Genomic DNA, 25939 nt, shown 5'->3' on the forward strand with positions numbered 1-25939 from the left:
ACCTAAAAGACTGCTTTACAGTGAAGGCTACATTTTAAAGAATGGGACACTAAACATCCCAGAATATGTCCATTTTACACACCATTCCTAACGATAATAGTCACTGTACCCCAAACGTAATTAGCTTATATAGTTCGCCTCTAAACTTATGAGGCTAATGTGGCCAAAAAATAAAGGCTGATGAGTTTATGAGGCTAATGTGGCAAACAAGTAGGGGTGGGGAAATCGATTCTTAGACGCATCACGATGCGGACGTGGACGATCCTGAATCGATTCACAAATGTCAAAAATCGGTTTTCTAAATATTTCATTTATTTAATGTTGACTGAACACAAAGGGCAGATCTTGGAAGTGGGTAGGTGCAGCGCCCGGTCAGCACAGCGCACAACAAAAACACACAGGGATGAGCGAGAAATCCGACCGGCTCCCTCTGCATTGAAGCCAGGTTAGATCAGGAGTCACAACCCAAATGTTCAGATAAGACATTTTGTCCTTTCAACAAAAATCAAACCATCTCAGGAGCCACAACGTTTTACGTCCAGTATGTAATATAAATATAAACGGAAACAGACTTACTTCGCTCTGCTTTTAGCCGCTTTCCTCCCGTCTCCGCCAGAAAACGGCCTCAAAAGTAAAAGTTCCCTGTAAAACGTCTCTCAGCGTTCGGCTGTTAGACGAGGCTGAAGTCACTTCTCATTCTCCAGCTTCTTTGGATTTTCCCGTTCCACCTTAAATTCTGACTGAGGCGCCGAATGTAAATGCGGCACCATTTAAGGTGGAATGGGAGGAATCGAAAGAGAAGCGATTTCATCCAGGGCTTTCGCGCTATGTTGTGCACGTCCCGTCTCAGTGACCCCCTCCCGGCTGCAACGTGCTGTGCATTAATAATCGTTTTATAATCGTATCGCAGCTTCTGAATCGTAATGGAATCGAATCGTTAGGTGCCTAAAGATTCCCGCCCTACTAACAGTAAAGGCTGGTGAACTTATGAGGCTAATGTGGCTAACAGTATATATATTTTTTTTAAACATGGATAACAGTAATGTTGTCATACAGGGTCAGAAACATGTCTAAGATTTCTGAACATATCAAAATGGTTTGTGGCTGTAAATGTCTCAGCATCTGCTAATGTCCTAGTATAGGCTAAAAATATAATACAATGTGATTCATAAAGATGCGTCCGATTTATTTCACAGGTTAATCATTACAGAACAGTGCAGTAAACTGTAAACTGGTTTAAATGAGCATAAAGTTTATTATGGAATTGTTTAAGTGCTCAGGATGAACCTCCTCCAGCTGTACGGACGACATCAACAGCAGAGTCAAACTCATCCCACGCTGGATTGAGCGCGTCGGGTGTCGCTGCACTTGCGGCTCTTTCAGTGAGATTTCGGAGATCATCCAGTGTTGAGGAACCAACGACGAGCGCTCTGAGCTGTTGGAGCTTCACTGCCCATGAAAATCACATCGCTTAGCTATTCACTCTCATTGAAGTGGAGAACGTAGAAAGCTTTCTGCTCAGGGGTCTCATCTCATCTCCTCACAGACTGAAGGCAGCTCTTCCACTGAGTCAGAAACTCTGACCCCCTCTTTCAGTTGGTATGTGATTGGTTCCTCGGCGCCTCACGGTTGTAAAAATGTGGCGTTTTGAAATCGGATGAATCTTTTTGAATCACCCTGTATAACCAAAACGCAGACGTACTTTGCTCTGCTTGAAGCTTTAGCTCAGCTGTTCCCACATCTCCAGCAGAGTCACTTCTCAACGTTTCTCGTTCCCCAGCTCCTTGCTCGAAATTTTACGTTCCACCTTAAATGGTACCCGACATGCTAAAACATAACTGCTGTATCATTTAAGGTGGAACGGCACAACTCTAATGAGAAACTGACTCCAGCTTTGCGACTTCTCAGTATTTCTTCTTTGCAATTTCTTCTTGCAGATTAAACATATCAGGAAACCAGCTGGAGTGACTATAAACACAAATAAGTCTGTTCGTCTCCAGATTATCGATGTTTGTCTTAAATCTCTCTTTGCCGTTTCATTAGCTACTAGCTAGGTGAGACTGTTGTCTGTGTTGCTACGGTGACCAGCAGTCTGGCCCCAAACTTCAGGGTTATAGGGTGACTAAGAAGTTATAAATTAAGTCCAGTGTTTAAGACCATTTGTTAAAACTGTTCATGTTTACCTACAAATCTAATTCTGCTGTGGAGCCACATGACGGTTAAAGGGCCGCATGTGGCTAAGGAGCCGCTTGTTACTGACCCCAGTCATGACGCTTGGTTCCCATCACCGCCACTGTAAAGAAATCGGAGTCTCTACAATGAACCATTTCACACCAAAGCACTCTGAATGACTTTGCTTACATCTCAATGACTGAATATAACTCCCCTTCAAACCTGTAGCTTTAAAGCTTGTCTAGGCTAAAATGAGAGACTCAGGACTGCACTAGTACATTCTGTCCTGGTGGCTGTGGTCATAGTAAAAGCTAAAGTCTGCATTATTACTGAAGAATAATAAAAACTTGGCAGTAACGAATCAAAAAAAAAAAAAAATAAAAAATTCCGAAACCTCTCATACAATGAACATAAACGTTCACAGTGGCGGTTGTTTTAATCTCAGTTTTATTAGTGAACCACATTTCAAGGCTCTCTTGAACTACAGAGTTGAGGATTCTCACACAAAGAAACATCAGAAAAAGATTCCTAAAGTGTTCCAGTCTTCAGATTGTAGCAGAGAATTAATACACCGAGCTTCAGCACTGGTCTTCATCGTCTATACTTTTAACACAGAATCGATACGTTTCACCATTTACAACCGATGACTGAGCAGCGTGTTAGTATTCAGCAGAGCGCTGCGCTGAAAAAGCAACAAAACACCTTACAGTACATCAGTCGGCGCGCCTGTGAAGGAGGAGATCGACAACAGCAAAAAAAGAGAACCTATAGGTGTTGATGTGCACTCGCTGAAGAGTCCCGGTTCTGTACAGTGATGGTGGGGGGTTAATTAGTGAGGGCAAGCTAACGACAGCATGCAGGTAAATACTTCACTATAGACATTTCTGGGAGTAGTGTAGTGGGAAAGTGCCAGTGGACCTGGATTACTGAGGAAATTCAGCACTCACAGAAGTGATTTTCATCTTCCCATCACTAATCGCTCCGGTTTGTGTGCTCGTCTCACACTTTTAGCCCCAAGCTGCACTGCGTGTGTTTATGTATAGGTGTGGGGTTGACGGTGTGTTTAAACTGTAGCTCCAGCCTCTGTGTATATACAATAGCATTCAAAAGTTTGGAACCACCAGGGATGGACACTGGGACCACACCAGTCCACATTTTTGTTCACTATACATGCAGAGCCTGTGGCCCAAGGGACAACCTGCCTTGGAGATGTCTGTGCATACATTTCCCCATTTTAACAAACCTCTTTGGTCAGAACTAACTGGACAAATCAGGTTGTGTTAGAATATATTAGCTACAGCCACTACAAAATCTAACGTGGCGGTGGCGTGATGTCATGTTCCCTTGGCTAAGGCTTGATAATCTCACTCCTATCAGGTCTTACATGCAGTAAGGTGTTAAATAAGCTGGCATCAGAGAGTATAGAACGAATTAACCTGAAGTGGTGGACCAGCTCAGCAATGCAGTTCACTGCGGTCACCACAATGCCAATGTTCTCATTAATGTAAAGTTTCCATGCTTGTTAATCGCAAATATAAAAATCCACTTTATATTAAGCGTCTCTAATAACTGTGTAGTTACATATGAACAACATATGCAACAACATTGTAACTACTAATGATTTAGTCCCTGTCACAGATGTATTACAGAAGCAGACCTTGTTATTATACTATGTATAATATAGCTATATAACATACTATATACACTACATATTATGTGTATCTTCTAGACAAGAACTTTCTGTAGTGCGGCTTAAGTTACACTTCCAGTCTGATTACAAACAGTTATATCAATGTTATTACCCTTGTGTAATTCCATGAGATGCAACAGGCTGTTACAACTATTAAGATACACTTGTGTAATTACAGGAGGCAAAACTGAAGTTGATATACATGTTTAATTACATAGGATGTACTTATGTTATCCATCTGTAACAATGACTAAATCATTAGCAGTTAAAATGTTGTTGCATGTGTTATTCATGTGTAACTACACAGTTATTAGAGACACTTAATATAAAGTGGGACCAAAATCCAAAAAATATGTTTGCTTTATTCTTAATATTGGCCACAATTGTAACTGTCAAAGCAAGTTTTATACAGGTGTCTACCCGTGGAATCACCTGCAGTAATTATGTGTGTTACTTTATATAGAGACTAACACAACATGGATTTAAATATTCCAAATCGCTCACCAAAAAAATTCTAGGAATTCTGTGAACATGAAGTGAATAAAGGGATAATACACTGTTATCTACTTACACCACATGTTTAAAGTTTAATGTGATCTCCACTTTGAATTCTGATGAATATTCATTTTAAACTAACTCAAGTCTCAATGCTGTACAGCTTCATTCATTTTAGATTCACCAGCAGCTCCACTATCCTACTAATTATCTGAACCCTGTTGCACCGGATGAGCATATCAGAATCATTTTCTACACCTGCATGAATCCAAATTACACTTGAGCCTTTATATTATCAAAGGCACGGATTCCAAACTTTTGAATGCTAATGTATGTGTTTATGTTTATGTGACTAAATGTATGTGTTCAGCCCATCAGCACCTCCAGCCTCTGTATATTCTTGTTAATGCACTAGCAGTCAGATCTCGGTCTGATCTCGGTCTGAATGTGTGGCTAAGTGCGTATCAGTTCAGAGAGACCCACTGACCCAAAGCTGAGCTTAGTCTTGCGGGGCTAAATGTTATTTCATAACAAGAACGTCTGGGGAAAACAACGAGCGTGTTTACATGCACTCAATAATCCGATCTCAATCTGATTTCCGCAGCTTTTCAAATGCTCGTGTAAACACCATATTCCGATGTAGAAATCTGACAGAGAGGCCTGGATTTTGGCTGAGTAATCTGATTTCGCAGCGCATGTAAACTCTTCCTCTGATTTCTTTTGGATTCCTCAGGCTGCACATGTGCGAGAACAGACCACGGGTACTGGAAATCAGCGGGCGTCACTTTTGGAGCGACACTGAGGCCAAACACGAAATAAAGGATTTAAATATTCTTCATTCTTCAGATGATGCATGTTCATATTTTGAAGTAAACGCTTACATCACACCTTCTGTGAGTTTACTGGCTGGCTGCAAAGCAGAAATCTGATCACTGTCTGACTCATGCAGATCCAGAGTTTCCCCGTTATCTGATTACTCAAGTGCATGTAAACCTGTTGATTCAATTACTGACAAAATCTAATTTTCTGCAGTTATTAGATTATGAAGTGCATGTGAACGCACTTAATGATCAATTTTTTGGCTAAACGTAAATAGGAACGTAGACTTATTAGGGTGGGACCAAACTGAGGATGAATCCAATCCAAAGCCACAGAAAGAAAACAGGCTGTTGTTTGCTTAGTATTGTAATGTAAGTTAGCATGGCTGTCCCAAAAAAGTCCAAATGAGCACAGAGGTGTGTGTCACATGAGTGGAGAGCACTTCACAAAATAAACAACTTCTCACAAAGAAAAAAAGCAGATTTTAGCTAACGATAGCGTTTCCTTAGCTAGCTTGCTTTGCTTGTGTTATTGATTACACTCTGCACATTAAAAGAGCACAAACTAGGAATTTGGAGACAGATCTTAGAGGACTGTACCCTTGTTTGCAGTGGATTTTGCCACAATCCAGCAGCGAGTGTTTAACACGTTGTCCCCAGACGTGTATTCTCGTTATGAGACCACGGCTCCGCGAGTCTAAGGTAAGCTGTGTGCGTGGATTCAGGCCACCAGTGGCCCCAGGCTGAGCTCCACATGGTGTGTGAGCCAGATGACCTCACTGGGTGTGTCTCCGTCTTCGCTGGGCCGGATGGGGGCTGCTAGGTTGCGGAAATCGTGACGGATTTTAAAGGCCACAGTGACATCACCCTCCTCCTGCTGCGGAATCACTTTGATGAAGAAGCCGATCTTATTGGACTTCCTGAAGGCCACCACACTGCAGGGGGAGAGTTAATTATACCACAGATCAGAGATCGAGAGAACAGTAACAGTGAAATGCAACAATATAAGAGACTGTTATCAACAAAGACTGTGAACAGGAATAAGAGAGCAGCACAGCAAACCAACAGAACATTTCAAAACAAACCTTTTTGGCTTAAGTAGGTCAATAAACATGCTTTCTGTAGGTTGTTAGTTGTAGGTCGCCAGATACAGGCTGACTTGATCACAAAGACCAAAGTAGGCATGCGCTCTGTGAATATACGACAATTTCTCAATAACTTTACTTCCTACCCTCATTCCACACTGGCTGGCCACTCTTTGTTAACACTGAGCTCAGTCAAAATCCACGACCACACAGGCCAGTATGTCTATCCGTCTCTGAGGCTTTGTTCACACGGCAGGTAAAAGAGGCCCAAATCTGATCTTTTTGTTCATATGTGGCACAGATGTGTGTCGGTGTGAACAGCAAAAACACATGAATCAGACATTTTCAACTCCGAGAAGGGAGTCTTTCACGTGTGTTACTGAAATGCATCCGATTGTTACTGATATGTGTCTGATCTGCGGCAATGCGACTCAGTCTGAACAGTCAGATTGGAATTCATGCAACTTTTATGTCAATCCAACGCAACATTCGTCAAAATTTTGCGCTGCTGAGACTCAAACGTTTAGACTGACGTTCCTGGACCAAAAATTAAAAGGCATTTATCGTAATCGCTCGAATCCAAGGACACAAACCAATGAAGTCACCGCACCCTTTTTACATCAAGCTCAAACACATTCTAGGTTATGAGCCTAGCTGTCAATCAATGAAGCTTCATGATGGCTAGCAAAAGATTAAACTGAAAGCACTGGGAGCGACTGCTACCGTTCACCTCTGGATGAGCCACGTGAAGTAATGTAAAACATTGTGTTGATCTGTTCAGACAAAGGTCACATTTAAACAGTGGTAGACGAAGTACACAAACCATGTAGTTGAGTTAAAGTAGAGACCCCCAAGGTAAAATATTCCTCCAGTAAAGTAGAAGTTCCTCCCTTTAGACCTCCACTTGAGTAAAAATACTAAAGTATTTACCTTCAAATGTACTTAAGTATAAAGTAAAAGTACTAAAAGAGTAATTCTGGCTCTGATGTCCTGTTATCATTTTTATAACCAGACTGGCTTCATGAACTCATTTCAGGTGAAAGTCCTCCAGCGTCTCTCTTGGTAAACCAGTCTTTTAATAGAACGTCATTAATTAGTGACGCTGACGTCTATTAAAATGATCAGAAGCACAAAACACTGAAGGTAAACAGCATTAGGGTGTAATAACACGCGCAGCCAATAATTCGCCTTGATTCGATGATATAAAATATAAAAGAAAATTAACAATTCTAATCATGTTGTGACAGAAATTGACAGTATTAGAGCTGTGAAGCAGCAGAAGTGTTGTCATTGATTGATGCTGATCATTAAAAAAAAAAAGAAAAAAAAACTGTTCAACCACATTTGGTATAATTAATAATATATCCATGCACCGTGATGCACAAGTGTCACTTCTCTCATTTTGACACCGTTGTTGCATAATCACGTAAGGCATGAATATGCACTGGAAATGCATTTAACTTCAACCGAAGCAACTCATAAAGCATCTAAATCTCAGTCTAAGCGAAATGTCATTTATAGTGCACTGAGCCGTTGCTGAAGCAAAGCCCAAAATGCTACTTTTAAAGGAGAAGCAAAAAACATGTTTTACTTTTAACGCAAGTCAAAGGAAGCAAACTTTTTTCAAGCCATTCTGCGACGTTTCTTTTAGTTCATTCATCATGAAACCCTCAATGTAAAGAGCAATTTTTTGATTATGAGATTATGAGGTTTTGTTTCTACGGCAGGGAGACTGAATTACTGAATTTGAACTTTCATCCCAAACTTGCATGTGTAACTGTAAAATTTAAATTCTAACCTAGGCTTGCATTTCCATTTGAATTCTGCTGCTGATATGCTTCCATACTATAGAGCACTACAGAGGGTTTCTTCTATCAGAAAGCAGCATGTTGCCAATAAAACAATGCATTGACATTATTATGATTAGTTGGCAGAGTGGATTGTTATTAATAAATAATTTACTATTGGAGTGTGAGTGTCATATCTTACTCTGGGTCATCCTGGAAGTCCTGAGGTTCAGCCAACTCGTCATACTCCGCTGCTGCGTCCTTCCCTGCCAGAACCAGCTCCTTCGCTGGCACCATCACCTGCACACAGACGATGATTATTTTAATGAGCAACTGCACAGCGGCCATGGTAACAAGAGTGATGTAATGACACCTTTTCTGCCTTTAGATAACACACCTACGAGTCTGGGCTCTTTAAGAAAACACGTTGAAGCCAGGCCAGCTTCCTTTCTGACCTGATATACACAAGTGTCTAATAAACGCACTGAACATATTCAGCATTTCTACTGGACCAAAGACAGAGCGAATCCCGGTTCCTGCTACTGATGAGGGATCAGCTGGTAGGTTACAGAGTGTGTTTTAATAATCAATAAAATGTTCAAAACAGAAAACGGTCAGACTCTGACAGCATGTTTTCCTGAGAGCGCACCTTGGCCGTGCTGTTGATGTCGTCAGTATCCCCCTCTTCACAGGTGAACAGGCCCACGTGGGTGATGCTCTCCACTGGGTTGGTAAGCGTCAGCAGCACTTGAGACTCCTGCCAGGTATGTTATATCTTATTATTCGGTTTCAGCTCAGTAATGCAAGCAAAAAAATTCTACAGGATTTAAACTTTAATAAATACCACATTATGCTAAAAAGATCTGATACTATGACTTTACGTTTTTCATCAACACATTGGTCATATTATGTCTCCAAACTTGACCAGAGAGCAGATCGTCAACGACTAGTGATTTAGCACCAGTTACCACACTTGACACTAAAAAGAGAGAAAAAAAAAAATCTATGGATGCAAACAACATTGTGCCTTTGTAGGAAAGCTCTAAGAGCTCTTCATGAACATCCGTGGATTTCCCAAGATTTACTTCAGGCTGTGTGGAAGACACTTTGAAGCTACTGACTGTGAATGCCTGATTAATTTACATAGCAGACCTGCTATGATCCTTACATTTGAGATGAAGATTAATTATCAGGCTAATTACTTTGATTAGGAGTTTGTCTTTTCTTGTTTATGGTCTGCAGCTATTATACTATGAGCCTAAAGGGTTCACATTAAGTGATCTTGCTTGATAGCAATGTTTACGCAGTAGCCAACACTGTTTGGACTGTTGAAATGATACACTACATTGTTGTCTGTAATTACACAGAATCACATGTACACTAAAGCGCAGCTCCATAAGCAAACAGACACTCATTCTGCTACCATACACCAAAAATGATAAAATCAGATATATAAAAATGACCCAGAACTGCCCTTGGAGTGCCATGATGTATCTCAATGAATGTATTTACTACTTTCCTTTATTTACATTTATTTGCCTCAGCCCAACAAACCCAATTCACATTTTGACAGTTGCCACATTAAACAACTGTGAAATCTAACAAAGGGAAATATTACACTCAGCTTAAACAACTGCAATAATCTCAAATAACTGCAATTACGTTATTACATAATAATTGTGACCAGGCTAATATATAGTTAGTTTATAAGTATTTACACTGCGTTCTTTAAAGCAACACTAAATACTGTTTAGACCGGCATGTGAAATCCAACAGATCTGCTCGCCATAATTAAGGCTTAAAGAATGCTAAAGGAAGTTGATCACTCATGACACTAAAGTACGTAGGAAGGGGAGCTCTCTCCTGGTTTTTTTGTCAATAAAAGAGAAAACATTTAAAATTTTTAATTTTAATCTTATTTCTTGCCTCCAATTTAGAGGCACGACAGCATATTTTGATAAAAACAATTCAAACTAATATTTCAGTTTGCTAAATGTAAAGTCTGTGAATAAAACCTACTTTGATTAAACGCTAGAAGACAAAAACTAGGCAGACACTAATCCTCTGGCAGAAGCCAGCCTGGTTCTGCCACACGCTGCTTTATCAATGATCCACGCTGCACTGGACTTGGAGTCTGAATTTAGTGCACATGTGTTTGGTAATAACTTGAGTTTCTTTTTCCCCCCAAATAATATATGAATCGTTCCAGACAGACTGGAGATTTATTTACTGACAGTAGAAACACTGATTTTTAATAAATAAAGGGGATGACACAGTAAGGCCGCAAAGGAAGCTTCCCATTCTAGCTCTGAGCATGAAATCAAGGCCAGGGCTCTACTGATCACGTCTAGAGCAGGACACACACTTGCCTTCAGGTGACGCAGGTTTGGAATGGACATGATTCTCACTTCAGGGATGTAGCTCCTGCAAACCAAAAGTCACAACCATTACAAGAGAAATTTACGTACACAAAACAAGCAGCACCATATGAAGCACGATGATGATGATGATGATGATGATGATGATGATGATGATGATGATATACTCACACAGCCACCAGCTGGATTTTGAACTTGATTGAGGTTGGGTTGAACTCCGGCTTGCTCAGATTGTGCTCACATTTCTGACAAAAAAGGACGTGCAGGTGTTTCAAGGGTGATGAATCGGTTTATGAACTGGGCTTGCATCATGGTGTGTGCATATATTTACACAAGTACAAATATAGCTGTGCTTGCTCTTGCATAGATGAGTATGTGTACGTACCCTGCAGCGCAGAGAGCGCTTCATCAGCAGATGCTTGTGTTTGGGATGCAGCTGAGAGGCTCCCGCTGGCTGGAAATCTGGCTGGAGCAGCCTCTGGCGAAGAGTCGTCACTGCATAAACACAAATGAACAAGTTTTTTGCAAGAAAAGTACATCAAACTTTTTTTTTGTTTTAAATCCTCTCCTAATCTGGGCAGTAGAGGGTTGATATCGTTGTTTGCTCTAAATGTCATCTGAATAGCTGCAACAGAAAAGTGTAATAAAAAAATACTGTTGCCATGTTGAAATGTAAATGCACTGTGTGGTAAACTGTATGAAGCCTTAAAAGCTGTTGTCACAACAAACATGCATCACCATAAGGAGTGTTTAAAGGAATTAAAATACACATTTAAATGTTTTGGTCTCTGGGAAAGACTGAAGAGGCTAAATCCACAGCATTATCCAGAACAGGCTGAATGTAAAAATGTGAATGAGATGGACCTTCAGGCAGGTTAATGGGCCTTGTGTAGCAGTCTTCAGGCAGAGGCTCCACCTCATCCAGAGCCTGAGCAGGTTCAATACTGACCTCCTTCTGCTCTTCTCCCTCCTTCAGACTGCAACATATACACATATACAGCTGGCATTAGCACACAACACTTCAAACTACAGTTATGAAACAAACGACCCTGTTAGAGTAGCAGTAGCGGAGAAGCTTGTAGCACTTAAAGCCACGATAAAAAGATACAGAGCGTTTTAAAGATGTTGTTACAAGAATAAATTGTTAGTAGAGGAGTAACAATCACGACTAAACCTGATAACTCGCTTTGGGGGGGCGGGGGGAGATGTAGCGTTTCAATGTATCTGCATTGATTGGTTGGCAATGCATATGATCATAATCAATATTTGAAATTCTCCTACAAAAAAATAAACAGTATAAAGCATAGATACATACAGACACATCTAGCTATATCATATACTACCCAGAGGTAAGTGTTGCCCATAGACCTACATTGATTTTGCCAGTATTTAAATGTCTTTTTTTTTTTTTAGATATGCAAGTTGTTGTTTTTTTTTTTTATTATTATTTCTGCAAAGCACAACGTCTGACAGTTCATAATATGATGCATTTTATCTTTGAAACGTCTAAATAACAGGGTTGCCGACTTAAGGTGAGGTGACTGGAGTGAAATGTTAAGAGTAAGACTGAAGTGAGATTTTCACTTTTGCCTGAACAAGTGAGTTTCCACTGTTTTACTGCTTAAACACCTAATCTGCACAACCTGCACAAGACCTGTGGTTCTTAAAACAGTGCTCAGGGACCCCCAAACGGTCCATATTTGTGCTCTAATGGAGCTCCAGATACCAGAACAAAGCCATTAAGAACACTAAACACCTGGTACAGACGTACAAACTGGGTCACAGTGTATTCTGATGCAGCTAGTTTTGAACTGTTTCTACTGGCTAGTTTCTAAGGTTTTCAAACTGCATCAGTGGTTCATAACTTTAACCCTTGTGTGGTGTTGGGGTCTGTGGGACCCATTTTAAATGTTTACCAAAAGAAAGCATTATGTTATTTATTATTATTTCAACCTCAGATTCTTTGGCCTTTGCTCATTTTATGTGAAGAACATATAAAATAACCCATTTTTAGTGTCTTCACTCTTCACCCCCCACACATTTATATTACACACATGGTGTTGGGCTGGACCTGTGGGGAGTAAAAGCGTGGAGATGCTGTCTCCTTCACTCTGTTCTCCTCCTACATTAGTGTTAGTGTGTGTGTGTGTGAGGATGGACAACATGGACAGGCTGCTGACTGGCTACAGCTGCTAAAGGAGAACCATACACTGGACACTTGTCTGGTATTCTTACATACTAATTTCCAGTACCGCAGCCTGTTTTCACACATGCACAGACTGAGAAATCCAAAAGAAATCAGAGTAAGGTTACCCATGCACTGAGAAAGCTGATAACTGAACTAAATTCCATCTCAAAATCAGACTATGCTGTTTCCATGACCGATTAAATAATCAATTCAAAATGAGTTTGAATTCAAATACCTATTTCATTCTCATGAAATGAATCAAATGTCCAAGACAGGGTTATAATGATTATAACATAAAAGCTTTACGCTGATATTTACACACAGACTGTCTTGTGCAGGCCATAAGATGGCTACAGTTGCAGGAATACATCTCAGCATTTTTGGTACATCTGCATCTTGGAGGCATACGTTGAATTTTCATAGAGAAGCATGCATTTTACATCGCAGAAAGGGAGAAGCAGTGTTGCGGTCAGAGGACTTCGCTTTGCTGTGAATATTGTGACACGGTGCTTTTAAGTGTTACTGAATACTCACGATAGGCCATAGAGGGCGCTGATAGGAGCTCCAGATCTCTGCCTCTGCAGCCGAGTTCCCAGGCCGTACTTCTCCTTTTACAAGGAAACACAAGTCATGTCATGCCAAACTAATCAATCGGAGTTCCACCTCCACTTCACAAAACACAGTCAATACAGGACCAGTACAAACAGAGGGGCTAACAACATGTAATGACTTAAAAGAGTCATGTAGTGTTTGTCTGTGGTCACTTGCTTCCATTTGTTCTTAATTATAATAACAACTATTAATTATTATTATTATTATTATTATGATTAACTGTTCTTAGGTAAAGAGGTCTGGTCTTACTTTGCACCAAAACAGTGCAGTTACAGGACACTGTAGTCAAACATGCTAATGCTCCTAATAGCGATGTGCATCCTGACTACTTTTCATTTTCGAGTCATCGTAGAAGTTAATAAACTGAGATCTGGTTAACCGCGAAGAAGAACAAGCAAAATGGAAGCAAACAGACTTGGACCAAATTAGAGTAGAGCTGTAGGCTTACTTTTTAGACGCCTGTATTTGTGTCAAGAAAACACAAAAAGGCGTTTAATTATTCACAAACAGCCAACGGAAATCGGCTGGAGGGGTAACGGAGGCTGCCTCATCAGACGAGCTTATGAGCTACTAGAGCCAACAGGTACGCTGGACACTGATGAGAACTTGTCAAGGTCTATAATCTTCTGCAGACGATGTGGCAGCATGGCAGTTTGTCAGAAAAATCTCTGTTTACTGTTTCAGGACTTGCATCCAGCTGGAGTAGCTAACGCCAGATCTGGCTGCGCACTCTCTGCCTTCAGTGTTTCGCAGTGGGAAACCGGAATATGACCGACATTGACACACAAATACGAGCAAAGCCACGTTTTACAGGCTTGCTGAAACGTAAAACTACTCAACTGTGAGTTTGTACGTTTTCTTAACCCTCCCTTGATATGAAACAGAAAAAAGCCCCAAAAAGTGATTTCAGTACTTGAGTACTGGCACTTCAAACAGTGAACAGTGAACTGAGAACCCATGCACACATTTAGCTGCTAACAAAGAATGAAAATGAATATCAACCGCTTAAGATAATGGCACGTAAGTCCTGCTAACTGGTGGAGATTTTACTGCTGTCGGAAGAAACCTTGTATCGCCAAAATGAGAACTTTACAGCAGAAGGGAAAAACATACTTTATTTTAATGTATAACTGTAATTTAATGTCAATGCAACCAGACTTTTTTTCCAAGCCATTTTGGGCCGTTTCTTTTCGTCTGTTCATCATGAAATTTACACACAATGTAAAAGCATTTTCAAATTATGCCAAAAACTGATAAATGGAGATAGGAGGTTTTGTTCCGACAGCAGCGATTTGCTTTCGTTCACTGTTAATAACACCAGCAGTTCTGACTACTACTCACCTGTATTCATATTTAGCGATGTTAGCATATTTGGTCAAACTATCCCTTTAAACAGACACTTTAAATCGACATTTGCTACAGAGCTGTAAAAGGACAACAAACGGAAACTGGTATATATTTAGCCTCCGTTAAGCTTCTACTGTCTTGTCATACAAAGAGTTCTTTTCACAGCTCTCTCTAAAACCCTTAAACACAAAGGAAGCAGTTATGCAGCGGGTTCATAATCGCAGCGGGGAGGATCGTGTGATCGGCACGTTAGGCCTGATGATAGGAGAGAGGAGCACAGGAAGACAGAAATATCACTTTTTCGGCTCCAACAGACAATCAGTCGACAATACTGCTGTTGTGAAGAAGTACCACTCACCACCACGTGAATAGTGTGTTGCTGGGGAAGGGGAGAGGTGCAAACCAAAATTTCAGCGTGCACAAGCAAAGAAAAATGAGAGAAAGAGAAAGAACCAGGTGAAAATTAAGCATCCAAGCAGACATTCAAATGGCAGTTTAAAAAATACAGCAACACAGGAGACGCTCCAGTGACTGAAATACGCTGTGGCTGAAGTGCGATCAGTGAAAAACAGGTGTGTAGTTCATTACAGGGTTAGAAATTAACCTGAAGAGGGCCACACATGCCATATTACAGACTGAGATAGAGACTTATGAGACAAATGTTAGTTTACATGGTTAATTTCAGAACCTGCTGTAACAATAATATTATTATTATTATAATTATAATATAATAAACACATTATGAACTGTGTAAGTTCTGGAAGAACTGTTTTAACATGCATGTCAGTGTATTTACTAAAATATTATTTAAAAAAAAGTTATAAATTCGTAAAATAAAAGGCAGCAACGATCCTAAAACTGCAAGGTTGAATCTTTTCAAAGGTCTACACTCAACTCTGAACTACCCCCCATAGACGTAAAGCTGTGGGTCTTTATGTAGATGTCTGTGTAAGAGCTGCAGGATTAATCATATCGGGTATCGAGGACATTGATAAGAGCTGTGATAAGAGAACGAATTGAATCACATCACTTGCTCTCAGTGCTTGAAAGAGGCAGTTATAATGTCAGGAACGCGGCATTCGGAAATATTTTGTAGCCTACAGTCGTGTGTAAAGGTTTGGGCACCCTTGGTCAGGGTGAAGTTAACACATCCTCTACAGTCCATGTGTCAAACACCAGGCCAGCGGACCAAATCAGGCCCATGGAACAATCCTATCCGGCCCTCAACGTTAATTTGATTTTCTATTAACATTAGCCCATTTCACAATGAGCTGCACTACAATCCCCAGCATGCATTGCAATGTAATTTGCACTGACATTCGTATCTAATGTAGTCTAAATATATCAAGTAATCACATGTAATAATTGAATGTTTACTACAAGTCACTATATTTTGCTGTTAATGTTTTGGTGTATTAAATTCATAATGTATAAATGCAAACTTCTACACATTTCGATGCACAATTATTATTTATTTGCTGAATTTAACATTTTGGGGAAAAAAATAATAACATAAAATGTAGCCGGTGCAAAAGTTTTTTTTACCAAAATGTTAAACAGATAAACAGAAATTGTGCACTAAAATTTACAGGAAAAAATGCCATTTTTAAGTTTTGTGAAGAGGATGTGCGATCTTATCTCGCTTTGAAAATCAACGAAACATGCCATCTGACAAGGGTGGCCAAACTTTTGCACACAACAGGATACAGAGAGGTTGTTCAGGGAATGCGGTCTGTTCTTCTAACAGCCTTATAACACACAAAAAAGTGCTTGCAACTGTGACGGAAGTAGCTGATATTTATTCTGGACTTCTGTAATTTTGTATATTTTGGATAAAAGAAAGTTCGATTTCTGTTCAATTACAAAGAAGCAACAGACTGTGTTCGTGCAAATCCAGTCCGAGACACTCTTCTAGTCATAATTTATTGCTTCTCATATATAATCACCCCTGGTGTCATATCCAACAACTTTACCACACATTGTATTTTACATCCATACCTGGCAGTCCTAGTGTGTATGTGCTGTATGTGTGTGTATGTGCTGTATGTGTGTGTGTGTGTACCGAGAAGGCTTGAGGCATGAAAGGACGTCTTCGAGCCAGTTTCTTCCTATCCCTCTCCAGCTTCTCTCTCTGAGCCAGTTGCTGATAATACTCAATCAGCTTATTGATCTGAGGAGTGAACAAACACAGTGAAACAGTCAGTTTAGAAACGCATAACTAGTCACAACACTCAAACGGGCAGTTCACTGGCGGTGTTAACAGGCAAAGGGCTTCTGCCGATCTGACTGAATGCATTCCGGTTATAGATGAAGACCGAGGTGTTTATATCTCACTTTACTCAACACTCTGACGGAAAATCTCTTGACATGCACACGACAAGAAATCAGATCCAAAATGATGCGTGTGCGTAGAGAACCACTTAGTGTAGATGTTACCATGACAACCTGCATCACAACCAGTCAGAGTGAGATGAGCAGCAGTGAGCAGTGCTTGTGTTTTTAATTGCTTTAAAACGATGTCAGACTCGGGAAAACGTCCTTCATATCCTAATTAAAGAAGGCCGAGAGGAAGACGTCGTGTTCTGAGACACATAAGCTGGACATCCGGCCCACCTCCGTCTCCTCTGCAGACCAGTTTCTTCTCCGCCATATTGAACGCTACAAACTTGTGACGCACATGCGCAGAACATATATCTCTGGTTTCACCTCTGCTGTACCATTATACTCACCCTCTGAGTGTGGGGGTTCTCTGGCTCCTGCCACCCTCCACTGGCTATGACAGAGAACACAAAAACAAGTGTTAGTCTTGCCATTTTTAAATGCATGTGCGTTTAACATCTGAGGAGCGAAAGCCCTGAATGAATTGATACATGAACATATCTGCATACACTAACTGTACAAACAAGATCACATTACTTTGCATTAAAACAACTTCTCCCAACGGTGGTCCTGGAGGACCCCTGTTCTGCACAGTGCAGTGCTTACTTTGTTCCAATACACCCACTTCAACTGAGGATGGGCTTGTCAACAAGCTGATTAGTTTAATTATCAGGAGAAAAAAAAAGTAACTATGCAGGGAAACAGTATTCCAGGACCAGGACTGGGAAGCACGCTGCATTAAAAGTAACTAACCATGAAAATATCTTAAGCTACGTTCACACTACAAGCCTCACTGCTGAAATCCGATTTGTTGCTCAAATCCGATCCTTTGTTAGGCAAGTGATTCAAAACTGTCATTAATGTGAATGAACTGGCATCCTGAAATGACCCTCATGAGCTCATCCTACTGAGTAACGTCACGTGAATCATCACGTCACTGCATCATCAGCAGACACTAACGAGCAGAACGAGCTTCGCTGAGAAGATCATTAACTCTGATCAGCTCTCAGCTTCATCATTAGAGCCAGACGGAGGAGAAAAAGGTGAGATGAGCTGCTTTTCCACCGTTTACAGGCTTTAACTTCTGATCGGTGCTGCTGCCATGGTTACGCTGAATGATGGCACAGTGCAAAAAAAGCACATGAATTCCCATCTGGGCATCACATTAAGGTTGCATGGCCACGAATCGGACACGTATCTGATCTAGGACCACGTATGAAAGTGGCTCACGTCGGATTTGAAAAGAGTTGCATGTCCACACAGCCCTGAAAACATCAGATCAAAGATCAGAGTCACATTAGGCCAAAAACTTCAACCTGGTAATGGGAACGTAGCCCTAGAAGATCTCACTCAGTTCTCCTAACGCGATTCTAAAGAAGAGCACGGACCTACCGACAGACTTGTCGGCCATGCCTACATCCCGCGAAGTCCAGCGGCAGAACCCACAGGCCAGGTAGTAGGCCTTCTTCATGGCAGTCTTGGTGGGGTCATCCGGCAGCGGGGCAGGGATGTTGGTGGCGCGTGTGGACAGGGTGTGCATGCAGCAAGGGCAGTCAAAGCAGTTTGCACACCTACAGACATGAGCACAACACAGCTTGTGAGCAGTGGCCAGTGGCCGGTTGCACCAGCTGTGCGCAAGTTCAAACGTAGACTAGTTGTAACGTAGGTGTCTAAGTTCAAGTTTATGCATCACTAAATCCAAACTAGTTGCACCACAAAACTAATTTTAACCTTTTTAACTCCTTGGGACCACCAGTGGTTCCAAAACACAGTCATATTCTTTACTTCATAACTTTCCTTTCATATTTCATGAGCTCCTTTCAGAAGCTGGGCGTCGTGTGAGGCTGTAGCTCTTCTCTCCAGTCTAATAGACGGTGATGTGATTTTAAACCCTTATAATAAAAGAAGCTGAACTTTGTTTTTCTACTGAAAGTCGAGCCGTTTTTCCCCAAATCTGGGCTCTAAACTATAAACAGACGGCGTCTCTTCAGTGATCTGCTCTGGAAACATTACTTTTAGAAAATAACACAAAGAGCATCTGAGATTTTTGGCTTTCAGCAGTAAATTATAAGCATAAAGCAACATGAGTAGATCATAAAACACATGTTCTGTTCATTTGAGGGGAGATTTTAACAAAAAAATTAAATCAAATAAAAATTTACATTTATTTAATGCAGTTACTGAATAATTCCTTCCAATTTGATTATGTAAATTCAGACGGACAAACTGAAATATACCCACAACCATACGTTGAGCTTAGTAATGACTACATATGGACACCCCAGCTGAGCAAGTGTATGTTTTGGGGAAACCATCAGAAACCACAGATAAAGGAAAAAAGACTTTATTTGGTTAATTAAGCTAAAAACTCTAAACGCTATAGACTATGATTTTACTTACAGCTCTAATCATCGGCCCGGTTTAAACTCAGAGCATGAAGCTTAACACCCACAGCTTCAGCTCAGTGAGACTCAGCAGCTGCGCAGATGTCTAAACTGAGGCTGCTGTTGCGTCGGTCATCCAGAAACCATCGTTTACGAACCTGCATATTTGGTTATTTAAGGGAAAATTTAAAGAATAAACTTGCAGCAGCTGCAGATAATTCGTTTTATTCGATTTAATCTGCAGACATTTTTCTCTTCTGTGCTGGACATTTCTTCCACAGAAAGGTCAGAGCCAACTGTGTTTCCATGGCATCGGATTTCCTGACTGGTTCTGAATGCGTTACCGTCCTGTTAAAGCGACGCACGCATTAGTCAGTTTAGACACGACTTACGGATTTGTGGTGCAGCCACACTTTGTAAAAGGACAGTTTGACACCAACTAGTGTAACCAAGGACTCAATAAAGACGTGACTTACAAACTATAAGTACAAACTTCCGCAAACCTGGTGCAACTCTGTCCTGATCTACTCTCATCTCACGATGATTTCGAGGAAAGAAGTTCTTACGCTCCAAGTTCAATCTGAAGCAGATCAAATGTGCAGCTTTACCTGTTCTTTTTGAGCTTTGCTTCAGCTGATGGCATGTTCTCCAGACAGCTGGGACAGTAGTGGGAATCGACCTGAATGAACACAAAAACACAATAACAATTAGAGCACAACAGAGCCATCACCCTCTAAACATCCATACTCAAAAAAGACCAGCAAAACACCAGCCATCACCCAGTCAGGCTGATCCAAATTCAATCAGGTCAATCACCTGTCCTCAGAACCTCATCCACACTGCCTGCTGAACAGCTCACTGAGCTTCAGCGTCTAAACTCCTCCTCCTCAACAAACAGCATCAAACAAACTGGCAAAACTTCTCAATCCCATTTCACCCCCAGCCCCTACCACTCAGCCCTCAGCCCTCCGTTTTGTGTGTGTGCACCTAGGGGTAGGATGTCCCAATTTTTGTTGAGATAGAGGGGTAGGGTGAAGTGTTAGGGCTACATGACCCTCCAAACAGGCTTTTCAGAGACTCCAAACAGAGTGATATGAGAAAAAAAAGAAAACCGACAAGACGGCTGCGCAAGCGACCAAAGAAACCCACAAATGTGAGAATTTTCTCCGTTAAAAGCTACGATAACCACTGAACTGTCTTAGTCTAATGTTGTTTCAATGTATTTTGGTCCTTTTCTTCATGACAAGCACAAAACGTTACTATTAGTATGCTAATAGCTAATATGTCTCGATGGCTAGCTAACTAAATTTCACGTTCCACCTTAAATGGTCCAGCAGTTCTGATGCCTGAGGCACCACAATGTAACTGCTGCTCAATTTAAGATGGAATGAGAAAATTCAAACAGCTGGTGAACATCTGACTTCAGCTTCATATCACTGAAGATTCAGGGGTGGGTGATAATAAATTGTCACATCCCCCTCTTTAAAGGCAAATGATGCCCTACATGTAACTAAAGCCCAGCAGCGAGGAGCTGAACTTTACCCTCCTCTACTGTCACTGCAGACCAGCAGGGTTGCCTACAGGGCAGCACTAATAGCCTATTAATGAAGCAATGCTCCTCTTTATTTGAGGGTCCCATTTCATAGGGGAGATTTTAACCACTACCCCTCAGTTGCAAGGAGCAAAGAAACACTGGAAAACAAGGGGTCGGGGTGAAAATTTGAATTGGGACTTGGCCTAACTCTCAAACACAATGAGATTTCGACAAGTGAGTGGAATCAAAGCAAAATTAAAATGTCTCCAGCCCCTAAATCAGACCACCACACTGGCACATCATTTAAACATCAAACAAGTGCAGGAAAGAAGAAAATTACGGAAATATAGAGTAACTGAGTACAGGCTGGAGGCAAACCTGGCAGCCCAGAGAGGAGAGAACCTGCACACATTGCAGTCTAATGCAGACAGAGGATGAAACACCTCGTCTCCTCTGTCACCTAAAATGCTGATCAATAAGAGAAACATTCTGTAAACAGTCTGCAAAAATAAACAATGCGCTCCCTTCACGGTCACACTCATAAACTCTGGGCTGTGCTTGGAGACGAAGCCGAGACGGCGGCACAAGCAGCCAAGCACGTCTCCGCTCGGCATCGTTTCTGGAATGATCTTGAATAATCTCTTTACTGAACTCTACACTCCTAAAAAGATGGTTCTTCAAGGGTTCTTTAGTAAAGACCATGGTTCACTGTAGAACCTTCAACACTCAAAGAACCTTTCGCATGCTTAAATGGTGCTTAGCATGGGGAAACGATTCTTCAGATTGATGGAGAATGTGTTTATATGTATATGGTTCTATATAGCACCAAAAAGGGTTCTGCTATCGATACAAGCTTGACTCTCAGGAGCTCAGTGAATTCCAGCGTGGTGCCGTGATCGGACGCCACCTGTGCAACAAGTAAAATGACAGAGCGGGGTCAGTGGATGCTGAGGGGCATAGAGCGCAGAGGTCACCAACTTTCTGCAGAGTCAATCACTACAGACCTCCAAACTTCATGTGGCCTTCAGATCAGCTCAAGAATAGCGTAGAGAGCTTCATGGAATGGGTTTCCATCGCCGAGCAGCTGCATCCAAGCCTTACATCACCAAGCGTAATGCAAAGCGTTGAATGCAGTGGTGTAAAGCGCCGCCACTGGACTCTAGAGCAGTGGAGACGTGTTCTCTGGAGTGACCAATCACGCTTCTCTGTCTGACAATCCGATGGACCAGTCTGGGTTTGGTGGTTGCCAGGAGACGGTACTTGTCTGACTGCATTGTGCCAAGTGTAAAGTTTGGAGGAGGGGGGATCATGGTGTGGGGTTGTTTTCAGGAGTTGGGCTCAACCCCTTAGTTCCAGTGAAAGGAACTCTTAATGCTTCAGCACCAAGAGATTTTGGACAATTTCATGCTCCCAACTTTGTGGGAACAGTTTGGGGACGGCCCCTTCCTGCTCCAACATGACTGCACACCAGTGGACAAAGCAGGTCCATAAAGACGTGGATGAGCCAGTTTGGTGTGGAAGATCTTGACTGGCCTGCACAGAGTCCTGACCTCAACCCCATAGAACACCTTTGGGATGAATTAGAGCGGAGACTGTGAGCCAGGCCTTCTCATCCAACATCAGCGTCTGACCTCACAAATGTGCTTCTGGAAGAACGGTCAGAAATTCCCATAAACACTCCTAACCCTTGTGGAAAGCCTTCCCAGAAGAGTTGAAGCTGTTATAGCTGCAAAGGGTATGTCAACTTCATATTAAACCCTATGGATTAAGAATGGGATCTCACTCAAGTTCATATGTGTGTGAAGGCAGACGAGCGAATACTTTTGGAAATATAGTGTATGTATGTGTATATACATGTGTACACACACACACACACACACACACACACACACACACACACACACACACACTATATATATATATATATACCCACACATACAGTTTTAGGGCTTACATCGTGACATGGCTTGTCTGGGTATAGTGTGTGTGTGTGTGTGTGTGTGTGTGTGTGTGTCTGCGTTTTTATTCTTATTGTGACCAATTTTAACATCAAGCACTTCTTTCATCGCTTTGGCAACAGTTGTAAATTGCAATTCCTGACATTAAAGCTTTAAAAATCACAACTCAGGCCTGTGTTGACATCCAGCTGTGCACATCAGCAGACAGAGGCAGATCTGGGCTAACTGGGTGCGGTGATGCCTGGCCACATCACTAGCTAAGCTGCTAGCCAGGGAGCAAATTTCCCAGTTAAAACGTAAGAAACAGACGTGTGTGCTCGTTTCGGGGTAAGCAGTCCGACCCCTTCTTAGTCTAACGACCCGAAAAGGTCGCATTTCTCAACTCACTGCTCAAAAAACACCAATATAACGACTAAATGAGCGGGCTGAGCGGTTAGCTAACCTAGCCGTCCCAACGAATACACAACGGCCCCAAAAAGACAGGAGAGGCCGGCCAATCAGATCGCGCTATCCGCGCACACTGCATGATTGACACGTAGGCCAACCAATCGAATGACAGGAGAGTCCGAATGTGGGTGGGCACATCTTGGGATTAGCTGCTGACCGGCCCAGCTCACGATAATCAGCAGAAAATCAGCCGAAAACAAACAAACAACGACATTAATTCACTTACTTCGTGTGACACACATTCCAGAGACCGCAATTCGCTGCAATAGCGGCAGAAATAGAGTTGAGACAGCGGAGCGCGGATCTTTTTCTCTCCGCGGACGAGATACAGCACTCTGTCGGGTTGCAGGAGGGACGCCATCTCTGAAGCCACGCCCCTCTCGCCACGCACAGATGACGTTATGTTGGGAGTGTCCCAAAAAACCCTCGCTCCCTTCTTAGTGGACTATGCTCTAAGGAAGCAAGGCTTTTAGGTCATGAAGGGGACTAGGGGCGTTTGTCAAATCGACCCTTGTGCCACATGCAGTGAAATACTCACTATCACAGGATTTGGACTACATCTCAAACCCACCCCCTGTGCCCTATGAAGTGATGACCTGGCTAGAACTGTTAAATCCAGTCCAGCTCTATTGGTCACAGATGCAGCCATGCACGTGTATAAAGTACAGCGAAATGCTTATAGGACTGTCTGTCTGCCAGGAAAAGACAGAAAACAGAAGGTAAAAAGAGTTTAAACTAGGAAAGAAAGACATAATATATCAAAATATTGATCATAATGCACAAAATATATCATAAAGTAAAGAATATGTGTCACGTAGAGTGCAGATGTGTGCAAATAATCAGGTTGTAGAATGAAAGGGGGTTCATAAATATCACAAACACTTATAAATTATAGGAGTGTGCATTGCTTATGTAGGGTGTGTTGTAGTTCAGTTACATGATGTGCTCCATGCTCTGCCAACCGCCCATGGTTCTTTAAGGATTCCTTAGTAAAGAAAATGGTTCTATATGGCACCATGAACACTAAAAGAACCCTGTGCTCTATTAAAGAGCTCTTTGCATTACTTCTGTTGTAGCAAGCATAACATCACAACATTGGAGGAACCTTTTTCGGTGTTATATAGAACCGTTTTCAAAAGATTCAATACAGAACCATCTACAGCATGTTCTCCATCATGTTTCACATCGATCAGGCATAACATCATAACCACCTCCTTGTTTCTCATTGTCCATTTGATCAGCTGCACTCTGTAGCTCTACAGTTACAGACTGTAGTCTATCTGGTTCTCTGATACTCTGTTACCCCCTTTTACCCTGTTCTTCAGTGGTCAGGACCCCCATGGACCCTCACAGAGCAGGTACTATTTGGGTGGTGGATCATTCTCAGCAGTGCAGTGACACTGATGTGGTGGTGGTGTGTTAGTGTGTGTTGCGCTGGTCTGAGTGGATCAGACACAGCAGTGCTGCTGACAAGGTAGGCGTGTCTAATAGAGTGGACAGTGAGTGCTTTGTGAAATACCCTCCCCAGTTCATTCATAAAGGGGAGTGGTGGTTGTGTGACTCTAATCATCCCCTTGTTTCATGTCTAGTGCACTATGTGAGAATTCGGTCATTTTCTAGATGGTCTCATCATAGAAATCATCTTACTGGCTCTGTGAGCTCTCCAGAATGAAAGGCATGGACATGTCATAACTAATGTCATGTCATCATTGGTACTGCAGCCTGTCAGTGCTCCAGGCTTGAGTCAGTTCACCCAGAGACACTACACACTCACACACAAGTGATACAGCCATTCTACTGTTTGTTCCCCATCTATAAGTGGCTCAATACTGCCCCCTACTGACTGCCAACCAAAAAAAAATATTCATGTCACTGTTCACAGGAAATAAAGGGTGTTGGTCAGTGGTCACCAACTGTCAGCCCGTCTATGTTCCTGCCAAGTTCAGCTCCAACCCACAGCTCTAAAACTACAGAAAACATCTTATGCAACTGATAAAGGCCAGTTTCCTGTTAGTTTCCTGAGGCTTTCAACAAAACGTTTAAAGGGGCTCCATCACGGAAAACTGAATCTTCCTTACAGTTTTTGGAGAGTCTGTGATGAAAACTATCTATTTTACATACATCAGCCTACTCAGCCTATACACGCCTAAATAATATGGTTCTTCGAGGGTTCCTTAGTAAAGAAAATGGTTCTATATAGAGCCATGAACACTCCAAGAACCCTTTGCATGATTAAGAGGTTACTGAATGGTGAAAGGGTTGTTGAGATTGATGGAGAATGTGTTGCATAGGGTTCTGTATAGCACCAAAAAGAGTTGTTACACACTTGGCATTGTAACAGTAGAAGAACCCTTTGTGGTGCTGCATAGAACCCTTTTCAGAAAGATTCTATACAGAACATATAAAGCACATTGTCAATCAATCTGAGGAAGGAGGAGGTGTCTTTGAGTGTTCATGGTTCTAAACAGAACCACTTTCTTTACTAAAGAACCCTTGAAGGACCGCGTCAGTCCATCAAACAGCCAGTCAGAACGGAGCTCATTCATAAATCATCACTAGCCAGCAAAGATCCAAGTAGTAGCTTTACAGGAGAAGGAAAAACATTCCTAACTTTACATGTAAGTTCATGTAAAGAGTTTCATTCTAGGTCGTTTTGGACTATTTC

The 25939-nt window shown here is 41.7% G+C and overlaps 1 protein-coding gene across 2 annotated transcripts; it reads right to left on the bottom strand.

Annotated features, from left to right (window-relative positions):
* Positions 1–2600: 2600 nt before the first annotated feature.
* On the bottom strand, positions 2601–23651 carry dctn4 (dynactin 4). Of its 2 annotated transcripts, XM_017713547.2 has the most exons (14): positions 23501–23651; positions 19944–20014; positions 18344–18522; positions 17302–17345; positions 16635–16742; positions 14931–14951; positions 13148–13221; positions 11290–11402; positions 10811–10920; positions 10597–10670; positions 10417–10471; positions 8697–8804; positions 8250–8347; positions 2601–6110 (listed from the first exon to the last, which is right to left on the bottom strand). In XM_017713547.2, exons 1-14 carry the CDS (start codon positions 23633–23635, stop codon positions 5897–5899), a joined length of 1404 nt encoding a protein of 467 aa, XP_017569036.1. In that variant the 5' UTR covers positions 23636–23651; the 3' UTR covers positions 2601–5896. The 2 variants fall into 2 exon arrangements, with proteins under 2 accessions (XP_017569036.1, XP_017569037.1); XM_017713548.2 differs by lacking the exon at positions 14931–14951.
* Between the last annotated feature and the right edge of the window lie 2288 nt (positions 23652–25939).

Source organism: Pygocentrus nattereri, chromosome 11 (assembly GCF_015220715.1).
Source record: "Pygocentrus nattereri isolate fPygNat1 chromosome 11, fPygNat1.pri, whole genome shotgun sequence".
Lineage (NCBI taxonomy): Eukaryota > Metazoa > Chordata > Actinopteri > Characiformes > Serrasalmidae > Pygocentrus > Pygocentrus nattereri.